The 12,664-nt window shown below is 32.2% G+C and overlaps 1 protein-coding gene and 1 non-coding gene across 3 annotated transcripts; both read left to right on the forward strand.

Moving 5' to 3' along the window:
* The first annotated feature begins 1,225 nt into the window (after positions 1-1,225).
* TRNAK-UUU (transfer RNA lysine (anticodon UUU)) lies at positions 1,226-1,298 on the forward strand. The gene has a single exon. It is a non-coding gene; the product is annotated as a tRNA-Lys (tRNA).
* A 3,597-nt stretch (positions 1,299-4,895) lies between these two features.
* LOC121129535 (THAP domain-containing protein 1) lies at positions 4,896-7,092 on the forward strand. 2 transcript variants are annotated; one of them, XM_040725258.2, is made up of 4 exons: positions 4,896-5,053; positions 5,153-5,267; positions 5,337-6,045; positions 6,742-7,092. In XM_040725258.2, the coding sequence occupies exons 2-3, from the start codon at positions 5,183-5,185 to the stop codon at positions 5,936-5,938; spliced, it is 687 nt and encodes a 228-aa protein (XP_040581192.1). In that variant the 5' UTR covers positions 4,896-5,053; positions 5,153-5,182; the 3' UTR covers positions 5,939-6,045; positions 6,742-7,092. The 2 variants fall into 2 exon arrangements, with proteins under 2 accessions (XP_040581192.1, XP_040581190.1); XM_040725256.2 differs by having other exon boundaries at positions 4,916-5,068.
* The last annotated feature ends 5,572 nt before the right edge of the window (positions 7,093-12,664 follow it).

Genomic DNA, 12,664 nt, shown 5'->3' on the forward strand with positions numbered 1-12,664 from the left:
AATGAAAATCTAGAATTTCTATGGAAATACCCAATACACCTCTAGACTTTTGCTCACGCCTTCTGCAAGTTTTTTTCTCACCGTTAATCGACATTTTGTAACACATAATACCTATAGACCTTTCCCTGATATAGGCTATAGCTTATGTCAGGGGTAGGCAACCTTTGAGACATAGAGTGCCAACTTCAACATTTATAATCAATGAGTGTGCCACTATCAACAATGATGGTAAAAGACATACACCGACTACATCAATATGTTCTAATTAACGCGTGCCAATGAATATGCCTCCACGCACCAGCAGTGGCACGCGTGGGATAGGTTGCCAACCCTTGGGATATATCATATCATCTGTATATAAATAAAATAAGTTTGCGTGTCCTTTATAGCCTATAGGTGCCCACACTGTGGGACCTACGAGGGTTGAAATTTTTCATGGGTCCCTCTTTTGAACCTGGTCAGGCTTAGGCGGAAATGGTTATTTTTTTTTTTTTTGGGGGGGGGGGCTATATAAGGGGGACTTATGCTATACACAAAAACAGTTTTTGGAGCTCAAAGAGGCTAGATAGAGGCTTCAGTTATAAATCAAAAAGTGATTTGCGTCTCAAAAAACAACTATTCGAATAACTACATTTTCTAAATTTATTTAAAATCAACAAAGTTATGTGCAAAAAAACAAATATGTGAAAAATGTAATATTTTTTTTTCAGATGCAAAAAAAGAACTTCCAATAGACTATTAGATTCATAAATAATGTAAAGATTTGTTTGTATATAAATTTGACACATAAAAATTGATTTTTAAAAGAAATATCTAATATTTTCTGAAGAATTTTTCAATTTTTTTCTTTCTTTTCATCAAACATCAATTTTCAATTCTTTAGAGAAAATGCTAAATACGGTGTATTTGTAATACTGATTTTAAGAAAGTCTTTAAAAATTCGTATTCGAGGAGTATGATGTTTTTAAATTTTTATCAGAATGTTAAAAATGTTTAACTAGCTCCATCTAGTCGTTAATTCGACAAGGAGTAAAGTTTTTAGGGAAGTTATCCAAAATCTTTTATATTTATTATCATTTTTTTAATATATTTGTAGGTATGTTGTTTGTTTTATATAATTTATGTAAATAAAGCTTCTTCTAAAACAATATGAGACAAAATTATTGAGTAGCTATTTTTAGAAACTTTATTTATTTATTTTTATTTACTGTCAACGTTTCAATAGGCCCGTGTAGCTCAGTTGGTAGAGCGTTAGGCTTTTAACCTAACGGTCCAGGGTTCGAGCCCCTGCACGGGCTAGTATATTTTTGCTATAAGTGAATAATGGTTGTTTTTTTTTTTATTCATAAATGAGGTCTAGGATAATTCTAGGATGTACTCGTTATATATATATCTTTTTAATATATGCTAAGGAAAAATCTCTAATCTTCTTCATAATTCCTATTTTTAATATACATGATATATACCTTCTCCCTCTTTTGGATTTTGGATTTTTTTGGTACATTTTCGAATCTACAACCTATACCTTAAAAATAACTTTGAGGACTCGGGGAATCGATCTTGTGTTATGAAAATAGTTAACTTATTAGCGGAAAAACAAACTTGCCCTCCTGAGCCCAAAAATCTGGTCTGATCAGAATTAAACATTACCTTAAGTACATAACTCAGAATTCTGAACAATGTTTAGAATTTATGTCTAAAATCCATCTCCAATTGTGAAATAAATACCCTGTTTATGCGTTTTTATTAGCGGACGGACATACAAACACCTACTATATATTATAATTTATAGTAGATTTCATAAGAAAAGCACAAAAATATTGAATTTAATATAGTATTTAATCCTCCGTTAAATCCCTTCAAATCCTAACGTGAGTACAACATTTGCATTCTAGAAAATCTAACTTGAGTTATCCTTAGTAATATGTATATTATATGTTGCAGTTAAACTAAGAAGTCCTTTAATATGCAAAATAACTTTTTAATGTGCTTAATAACTGAAATAGAACTTTAATGTGCCAGATAAATGTTAAGTGCATAATAAATAGGTAATATGTATAATAACTGAACAAGACCTTTAATGTGCATAATAAATGAAAAATATCGTTTATGTGCAAAATTGTTGGAAAAATAAATTTCACATTATCTTTTGAGACCCTTTCTGGAGACACAAAGAAAGTAAATTTGGCATGCCAAACACTTTCGAGAAGTGTAGAAGATGCTTTGGACATGCTCTCAATGATTCTTCAACGCAAAAACTTTTCGAACTGAACGGCTACAGTGGAGCTCATTAGAATATTTGACGCCTTATTTGACATTTTTAACTCTCGGAATATATTAGGAAGCTCAACTAAAGCCCCATTAAGTAGATCCAACTATGATTATTGACGTCCTCCCTTGGAATTAAGCTACGACTATATCAAATAATGAAAAACTTGTAGTGGTCAAAAAGTTGTTAATACAAAGCAAAAAACAGGATATGTTGGAGTTTTGATTGCAATTCAGAGTTTTATACACTTATAGAAACAAATTATCTAAAATATATTCTAACATACATATTCAGTCAAGATCACTTGGAACTTTTCTTCTGTGCAATTAATTCCCTCTACCAACGGGCAGAATAATAATCCTTCGGTCAGACAGTTTTCCTCCGATTGATTATTCAACATGAAATTAAAGGAGGAACGAGAGGAAATTGCTTAAGCCAAGATAACATCACCTTTCTATCTTACCAAGGACACAAAGGAAGATTGCAGATAAATATGGATAGCAGCCATATGGAATTTATTCGTAAACATGGCTTAATTGATACAGGTCCCTTGTAGATCGACCATGACTACAAGGTGCCTAATCCTAATTCTTGCATATCAATTTTGGACTATAAAAGAGTGGTCATCACTTACATTGCCGTATTTGTAGTGAAAAAATAATCTTTTCTGATAAATGCATTGAATCTTTGTGGTATCTTGACAACGAATTCAGGGTCGATTATGCCTTGATAAAACAAAAAGATTGTGGAGGATCGCATCAAACCGCAGTAACCTATCCTAAGGATGTAATTGAAGTTTGTCTAGAAACTGAAAAGATGTTTGAAAGACTTTTAAATTCTACAAAACGGGCATTGCAGAGAGATTCCAACCTGACTCTTAAAATTAGCATTACAGTTTTGAAAAATATTGGCGTTCGTAAAAATGAGGTCTTTCAATGTCTTAGTGATCATATCATGTATTTTCCCTTCTAAAGGGTTTTTCATTAACAGCACTCACATTTTTTTAATAAATAAAACGAAAACGGTTTGAGATATCGACGATTTCTTTATTTGCCGTTAAAATACATTCAAGTTAATTTATGAATGAAATTCGATGTCGTTTGAATGGCCACCACGTGCACGTTTTACGAAGTCAAATCGTTGAACCCAATTTTCGACTACTTTTCCGCATAAATTGGCTGATACTGCAGCAATTTCGAGTTGAATATTTGTTCTGAGCTCTTCTAACGTCGACGGATTATAGGTGATACCAGGGCTTTCACGTAACCCCGAAGAAAATAGTCTAGAGGCATTAAATCGCATGAGCGAGGCGGCCAATTGACTGGTCTATTCGGGAGATAAGAAGCTCACTTACTCTTCAATAAATCGATTGTAACATTTGCTGTGTGTGAAGTGGCACCGTTTTGTTGAAACCACATATCGTACAAGTGAATATATTCCAATTCAGACCAAAAAAAATCGGTTATCATGGCGCGGTAACGATTTCCATTCACAGTAACGTGGCGATTGTCATCGTCGACGAAAAAGTACGGCCTAATGACACCGCCAGCATGCAATCCACACCAAACAGTAACTTTTTGGGGATGTAATGGCGCCTCATGAATCACGTGTAGGGTTTTTCGGCCCAATAGCGCATATTTTGCTTGTTAACAAAGCCATTGAGCCAAAATGTGCCTCATCGTTGAAAATGATTTTAGGTTGAAAATCAGGATCATTTTCGAATTTTCCTTCAGCCCATTTTACGAATTCCCGACGTTTGAAGTGGTCTAGCGGCTTCAGTTCTTGTGTCAACTTGATCTTATACGGGTATAGGCCAAGATCTTTTCGTAAAATTCGCGACAACGATGTCACAGAGATGCCCAACGATTAAGAACGGCGCGTAAGAGACAAATTAGGGTCATCTTGAATTGATGCGCTTGCGGCAGCAATATTTTTTACAGTTCGTTCATTTCTTTGTCTCACTGGCACAGGAACATTATGTAGCGTGTATGTGGGCTCAAATTTTTTCACCTAACGTTGAATTGTTGATTTTGCAGGTCGATTACGTTGACCATAAAGTGGCGTTAAAGCTCTTAAAGTTTGGATCAAAGACTCACCACTTTTGAAATAAATTTAAATAACTTGCATGCGTTGCTCGAGTGTGTACTCGATGATGAAACTACAATTATTTCTGAGCACAGCTGTGAAAGAAACAATAACAAATATGACGTCATCTTCGAAACCTATCAACGTAAAATGTGAGCGACCCTATTTCTGGATGTTATGCATGTATAAACCTGTATCACTTGGGAAAGTTAGAAACTGAGACTATAGAAGGAACTAAGATTCCTAGTGTCCTCACAAATCTATACAGTTTAAGAATCAATAATTTGAAAAATATCAATAATATGTTGAAAGACTTAATTTTATTAGTATATAATATTTTTTAGAATAAATTATACTTCATTGATTAGATGTTTATTTATCTTAAATATTCTAAAAAATTTATTGATCCATCACTAAATTAATAATTAATCACCATTCTAGCTAACTAATAATTAATAGTTGGCAACAAGAAAAATACAGAAGACTAGCTACCAATGTTTATTTATTTCAAATTTTTCCTTTCCCTTTTTACAGGGGAGGTTGAGAGTGGATAAAAAATCTAGTCGTGAGTGGGAAGAAAAATATAGACCTACGAGGATTTTTAGTTGGCCGCTTGGCTTTGTTAGGCAGACAAAGATTCTCATCTTGAGAAGTTTAATACAACTGTTGTATTTGGTCTACTTCCCCCCCTATATCCTAGTATAATTACTAATTGTAAATTAAATTATCTCATTTAATTTAATTTTGCGAAATTTAAGTTTTAAAGCATTTACTTTTGCTTTATTTTTTTTCTATTAGTTTGAATTATCCTTTGGTCTCATCATCAACATGGTTCTATATTGTTATGCCTACGGGTGTTCAAATAAAAGCACTCGACCTGGTCTGAGCTTCCATAGATTTCCTAAAGATCAAGGTTAATAAAACTTATATAATAGATTGACTTTTAAATTAAATTAATGTCTATGATTCCCTTCCAAAATAGATATGCGCCAGAAATGGATACGTGCTGTTCGACGAAAGGATTTTCCACCTTCTCCTATTTCCGTCTTATGTTCAGAACACTTTTTGCCCGAGGACTACTTGGATGGGCAGGAATATAGAGTTTTGAAAAAATTGCAGTTTAATGCTGTGCCTTCGAAATTTCAAGTGACACCCTTGAATGTTCCATCCAAGGGAAGAAAACGTCGACTTTCTGAATCCCATCAAGAAGAAACAAATGAGAACTTGGATATTAATATTCAAATTATTGCTACTGAAAATACGATAGATCCTATTCAATCCATCAATATGGATCATTCATACGCTTTTCCATCTGATCATAACTTGGCGAAAGCCAAGTATGATCGTCATCAATTTTTGTTAGAAAAAGCGCATCTTAAGGAGAAGAAGCTAGGGCGGAAGCTTCATAATGCATGTCTTAAGAATCAGAATATAAAATTAGAATTGTTTGAAATCCTAAAAAGTATTCAAGAGAATGAGCTTCTAGTGCCACAAATTATTTCAATACTTGAATGTCGTTTCAAGAAGCTGTTAAAGGATTGCTGGAAAGGAAAACTAAAACAACTGCCTCTTCAACAGGAGTAATAGATTTTACTCCAACTCTTTTTTTTATTACAATCCAAAGGATTTATGGATAGGGCAAACTACTAACTCTCGGCGTAAAATATTATCGGATGCATCTTAATTCTAAGGTAAATAACTGATAGTGAGTATTAAATTGCTAATATTTGGATGACTATATCTTCGCCAATATTGAAGCTAGGTGATTCAAATGTTGTTATCATCATAAGTATGACTTCTAGATTGTCATGTTTAAATTATTTATGCCTCTTATAAATACCACATTTATAAAATGCATTTACCAGATAGTACATTTTTCCAAGGAACATATTTTAAATGCATCGCTAAACGGTGCTATCTGGTTTGAATTGTATAATAAAGTTTACATTTCAAGGATATATAACTATTTTATTGTACTAAAAGATGATACTGTTTACTAAAAATGGCGTTGTATACTGGTACTTAGTACATATAGCTATTGAATGAAAATATTGTTATAATTATACTTGTTAAAAGCTAATAATATGGATCGCATACCATTGTAGCCAACAATCAGTATAAAATAATCACAACTTCTCTCACTTTATAAACTTGCAAGTTTTTAGCTTTTGTCACTGACAAGTTTCCACTCGCTGAATGTTAAAGCCACATAGCATAGTTTTGCATTGAATAAATTCATAGTATATTACAGTGTCCTTTTTTCGCTAGTGAAATATAGAATAATATTGGGTTTTGGAAAAGAAAGAAAAAAAAAATGCAATATCAAAATCTCTATCTACAGTTACTCACAAAAAGTTATTAAACTCATTTTTTTTATGTTTTGTCAGTTATTATGTTTTCGCGCTGGGTCAATGATATGTATGATTGTTAAAGTTGTCAAGGAAACTTTGGAGGCGCTTTCAATGGGATGATTTACCTCACCCGTCGTATTCAACACACATTCTTCCTTCCGACTACTACTTATTCCGGTCGATGACTCATGGCCTGGGCGAGCAGCACTCCACTTCTTACAAAGATGCTGTTAATTTGGTTGATTCTTGGTTCTCCTCAAAATATGATTTTTTTCAGCACCGTGTTCTGCCTCAAAGATGGAGAAAAGTCAAAACTAACAATAGACAATACTTTGAATATATTTTATTGTACTTCATTTTCAGAATAAAGTTTCAAAATTACAAAAACTATCCCTCTTAAACTTATTTAGATGAGTACCTCCTATTCTTATGTATGTAAATATACCAAGATATGATTTTTGATTTGAAAGATAGTTCGATTTGAATTAAAAAATGAATTATTGTCAATGATATAAATACACTATTATATTCATTATATATGTAGCGTTCAGCTATACAAGTTGATTCCATTTTCTTCCCGAGAGTATCTCTTAGTCTATTATTTTGTATAAACCGTCTCAGTCGTTTACGTTAACTCGAGAATACAACTTATGTCTTAGTAATTATATGAAGTGTAGTATCTCCAAAATAATACACGCTTCTTATAATTACTAAACATATGTTGTTTTCTCGAATAAACGTTAACGACTTTTTTAAAATTATCTATATTTTTTACTTAATTATAGAACTTTCACTGTAGATGTATCTTCATGTTGTTTATTCAAAATTATTAGCACTTATCTCCAAACATACAAAAATATTTGAAGTTAGAGGCCTTTATAGAAAACCTAATATTGGACCATACTCCCACATGCTCCAGGTAATACGGTCCACCAAAGTTTCATTAATATAAATGAAAACAAATTGGTTTATTGCTTTTATGTAGATAATAATTAAGTAATACTTGATAAAGAGTATTATTAGATTGATAAAATGTCTTAGATAGCACACATAATGTGGGCAACAAGTGTTTGTTGGGCTATACAAACTACATATGCAATGTTTGACAAATATATGACAAAATTCAAAGTTGTGTCAGTTCTAGATGGACCTCCTCCTACAAATTGAGGATGTCAAAGCCTCATGACAACATCAGAAGTATCCACAAAGCCATGAATAATATTACACCAATTAGAATATATCATATTACCCCCACAGAACCATTTCATATATGTTATTAAAAAATGTATCATCTTAGAAACTAATGTTAATTATCGCATAATTCTCTACATTGCATTCCATGTTTAATATTTTATCCTTGTTTGCATGAAAGTTGCATTAGTGTAAATGAAAGGTCCAAATACTAAATACATACATTTTTCACATGGGTGGCACAATTAGCTTGAATACAATATGAATGGAAGACGATGTCATTTACTGTCACATTTCAAAACAATGTAACTCTTGAATGAATATTAAAATGTACACATATAAGGGTGTCTCACATTACCCAGGGGCCCATATTTCCCCAGTTACCCTCATCATATCTAAGTATTAATGTTGTTTAGTATGTTGGTACTCTTCTGGTACTGGGGTACTAAAACATTTAAAACTTTACTACTCCAAATTGGTAATGAAATTGGTACTTTCAGAGATCTGTTGTTATAAAAATATTGGGCAATCGATTTATCTATGAGTGCAGAATCCAAAACGGATCTCAGTTTTCCTCTCGGTCATCTGAATTCTAAATTATTTTTGATTATAGTAATTCGAAACTATTAATCATCGTTCAGAGTCATTTTTTAACCTTAAAACAATCCCCAAATTAAAAAAAGGATACATAAAACTTATGTAAAAGTGTTTTTTTATTATTATAAAGTGTTTTATTGATCTGTATCTTGTTCTTAACTCGATATATTTCCATTTTTAGGGTCAAAAATGATGAAAAAGGACACTCTTCTTTAGACCCTTAAAACTTATTCATAATACATAGTGATGAGGAATATTATATCTTTCCTTATAGAAAAATGTTCAATGTATAATCTAAAAAAATATGTATTCAATGTAAAAACTCGCCAAATAGATTGTAGTATCGTTCATTTCGTAAGAGGATATCGAAAAATAAGTAATATAAAGTAATGTTATTACTCTAGATTATAAGCAATATGACTAAATTATTTCCCAGGAGTAATATGTAGTAAGTAATTAGTTAGTTATTACTTAACTGTGTAATTTATTTTCACACTTTACACACACACACACAAAAAATATAGGTATATAGGGACACCCCTGTACTGTGCCTATATGATAAAGTATGCTATCTTAAAAAAATTGTTTAATTACCCATAGTATGATATTAGGATTTTTGAAAAAATTTCAAAATATATATTTATTTCATTGCATAATTTCTTGTAATTAAGTTATTGGATACAACTATTATATTTTGTCTGAAAAACATAATATCTTTCTAATAAAACATATTTTCATCAATTCACTTGTTATATTTGAAATTTTTGAAAGGTAAGAATCAGATTTATTTTATTAAAATAACTTTGCTGAATTGTTATCGTTGCTTAATTTGAAAATTTACTATGTATTATAATTTTTTTATTAAAGTCTAAGTGAAATTCAATTAATGTTCAAACAATCTAATATTTTATTATTTATATATATCCATTAAATCTTTAGAATTAAATGTAGGAATTCTTTCTCAGAACTTTTTCCTTGTAAGTGGCATATAAGTTATACCCGTCAAATTGCAAACTGAGAGCTTAAACTATTTTTTGGCATTAAAGGGATTCATGAATGAATTAATAGTGGTTTTTAAGGATCCAGGGGCACCCCCAAGTACCCCAAGGGCTTTAAACTATTTTTGGTATTAGAAAGGTTGCTCGAATGTATTGGATAAATTGGTGGTGGTTCTTAGCAATCCCACACTACTTCGGGGCCAATCCGAGTGCAGAGGGTATTCCACCATATTTTAAGAGGCCCTAAGCTATTTATTCCGCCCTCCCTCCTTACCAACCCTCTCGATCCATTTCTTAGAAGATTGGATTGAATTTAAAAAAATTGCAAGGAAATGGTATTGCAATAATATTACTCACACTTGAAGGGAGTCCCTTGGGGGATGGAACAAACAAATATGTTTAGGTATTTGTCATAAATAATATTAAGCGAATTTATAATGTGTTATTATTCATCATTAAGTTTGAACAAAATACGGGTAATTTTCCTCCATGGCAATTTTCTCTAGTACAGTTTTCCTAGTACCATTAAAATATATCAAATAATTCCATGTACTTGAATGCTTTGTTGCAGAGATTCCTCTTGGAGAAGTTAATGTTGGCTGTAGATTAATTTTTAATTTAACTTTTGTATATTAATAAATACTATAACCTTTGTAGGTCCATTTTAATAAAATTTATCTTGTATTTTAAAAGTTCTTTGTTAGCACAATTTTCAAACATAAATGGTTAATAGATCATAACCTTTTTTTATGAGAAATCTATTGAGGAAGTCTTGCTTCCTTTTTTTCAGGCAAAATATGATAGTTGTATCTAATTACAAGATAGAACACTTCTTTTTTTGTTCAGAATATGGTACCTAAATTTTTTCGGAAATACTATTTTAAGACTGAGTAAAGCATTTTCTTTTTGCAGAGAAATCATGCTTCACTGGGTTGTCGAAAATTTTTCCCTCTTTGGGGCATCTATGTTTATTGACTTATAAATACAAAACATAATATGTGTATGTAGATATATTACATGGAATAAATTTGTATTCTTATGATTACCATTTTTAATCAATATAGCCGCCCTCAACGGCGATCCAGCGCTCAAGGCAAGGTCAGAAGGCGGTGCAGGGTTGTTGTGTCTTGACGAGGTTGAGGAGACACAAACTATTTAAACCAAGGAATCCAGGATGACCGAGAGAAATGAGGAGAGGAAAGACGTGGGGAATAAAACAAAGGTTGTCTAATAGGAACAATTATATTCTTATTAACACAATAACCTACTCTGATACATACATAAAATACACGACTATTTATACTTAAAACGAGGTAAAAGACTGTACTTTACACATATATATATACATACAAGAAAATAAGAGAAGTAAGAGAACAATGGGGAAGGAAACGCGAATACATTACAAGGGTTTCCGAAGGTACATGGCGGACATTTAGGCCCAGGCTTTGTCCCCTGCCGCCATGAGTGAGTTCATGTTGGTTGGCAAACTTTATAGGCCTTGGCTTCAATATGCTCCTAGATGCTGTAATCCAGTGACTTGATGTCACTGCTCCGGGGAAGGGGGGCAAAAGTCCATAGCCTACTAAGCAACGTTCTTGGGAGAGATTCTTGATGATGAAGTTTTGGACGGGTTTGGCTATGTAGTTAAAGCGTTGAAAATATGATGTATACTTTAATAGTAAATGATTTTTGACATCTGAACGTAAGATCGTTATGATCTATATAGACATGTTTTGTGTAGTGAGTAACTACTTCACTATTTATGTACATTATTCGCTGCTGATCAATTGCAAATATTAAAGTTATCTTATAGTTATATCTATTACTTATTAATTAGTTTTAACCATGGATTTCTCAACTACTTGATAAATTCTTTCTTCATCTAAAGTACTCAAGGGAAGGAGAGGACAGACAAAAAAATTAAAATAACAAAAAAAAAATGAGGGAAAGAAATAGGGTTTTTATTTACACTCATAGATATTAATATAGTTGTTAATTATTATTCCTTGTTTTTTTATGAATTATTGTTGAGTGAATGTTGGCGGAGCAGGTAGAAATTTATGAAATGTGATCAGAAGATGGGTTGGGCACTCTGGTCACATGTCGAGTCAGGGGCGATGATGTTCGCCAAAAACTTTTAGAAAACATTAAACAACTTAATTTGAAAGAGACCATTACTTTGTGCAGAACAATTGTATCTGCAAAGAGTAATAAAGAAAGTTTAAAAGATTTAGTATTAAAGGGTATTAATAGAATTTCAAAGGCCAAATGATTTGAAAGAAGAAGAAGTAAGAGTAAAAAAAACCATGGATGAGAAAGAAAGAATTGATATGTATACAATGTGGATTCAATGCGCATCAATATGGAAGACCATGTCCTGCTAAAGGAATGGAATGCCGAAAGTGTAGGAAGAAAGGTCATTATGCGAAAGTATGCCGATCCAAGAACATATGTTCAGTATTACACTTCAATTCAGTTCGTGGATGTGAACTGAATAAAATTCCAATTGACATTCTGACTGTAAGTGGAGAATACATTGGGAATTCAATTTCTGTATGTGATAGGGGTTTAATGGCTTCTATTGCAGGCTTGAGAGTTTACAAAGATTTAAACTTTCCATCAAAGAGACTATGGCATCCATCTGCTAGTCCCAAGATAGTCCGAGTGAACGGCTCAAGATTGGAGGTTATTAATAATGTTAAGCTAATATTTAGACTCTGTAATCGTCAACATAAAGAGATTGTCTATTTTGAGAAAACTATCGACCAGGAGGATTTGTTTTTTATCACAGCATGCGTGTATGGGATTGGGAATTATAAACCCATATTTCCCTAAACAATTAAAGGAAGAATGGATTATTCAATCGTTAGTGAATGCAAGAAATTAAAATTAATAAAAATCTATATTTAAACCTATCAGAAAAAGTCAAAATGGACAAGACTTGATAGCCAATTTTTCAGATTAATTTACCTGTGATGAAGAACTAAAGACGATGAAATAAATTCCTTCAGATAAAAATCGAACTTTTGGATTATGCCAAGCGCTTTGCTCTTCATGGATAGAGACAAATCCCACTTTGCCACAGGGATCAAGTTAAAAGAACGTAATAAGACATGGTGAAGAAAGACGTAATAAAGAAGATCGACGATGAGGTGACGGTGTCATCCAATTGT

The sequence above is a fragment of the Lepeophtheirus salmonis genome, chromosome 14, assembly GCF_016086655.4.
Source record: "Lepeophtheirus salmonis chromosome 14, UVic_Lsal_1.4, whole genome shotgun sequence".
Lineage (NCBI taxonomy): Eukaryota > Metazoa > Arthropoda > Copepoda > Siphonostomatoida > Caligidae > Lepeophtheirus > Lepeophtheirus salmonis.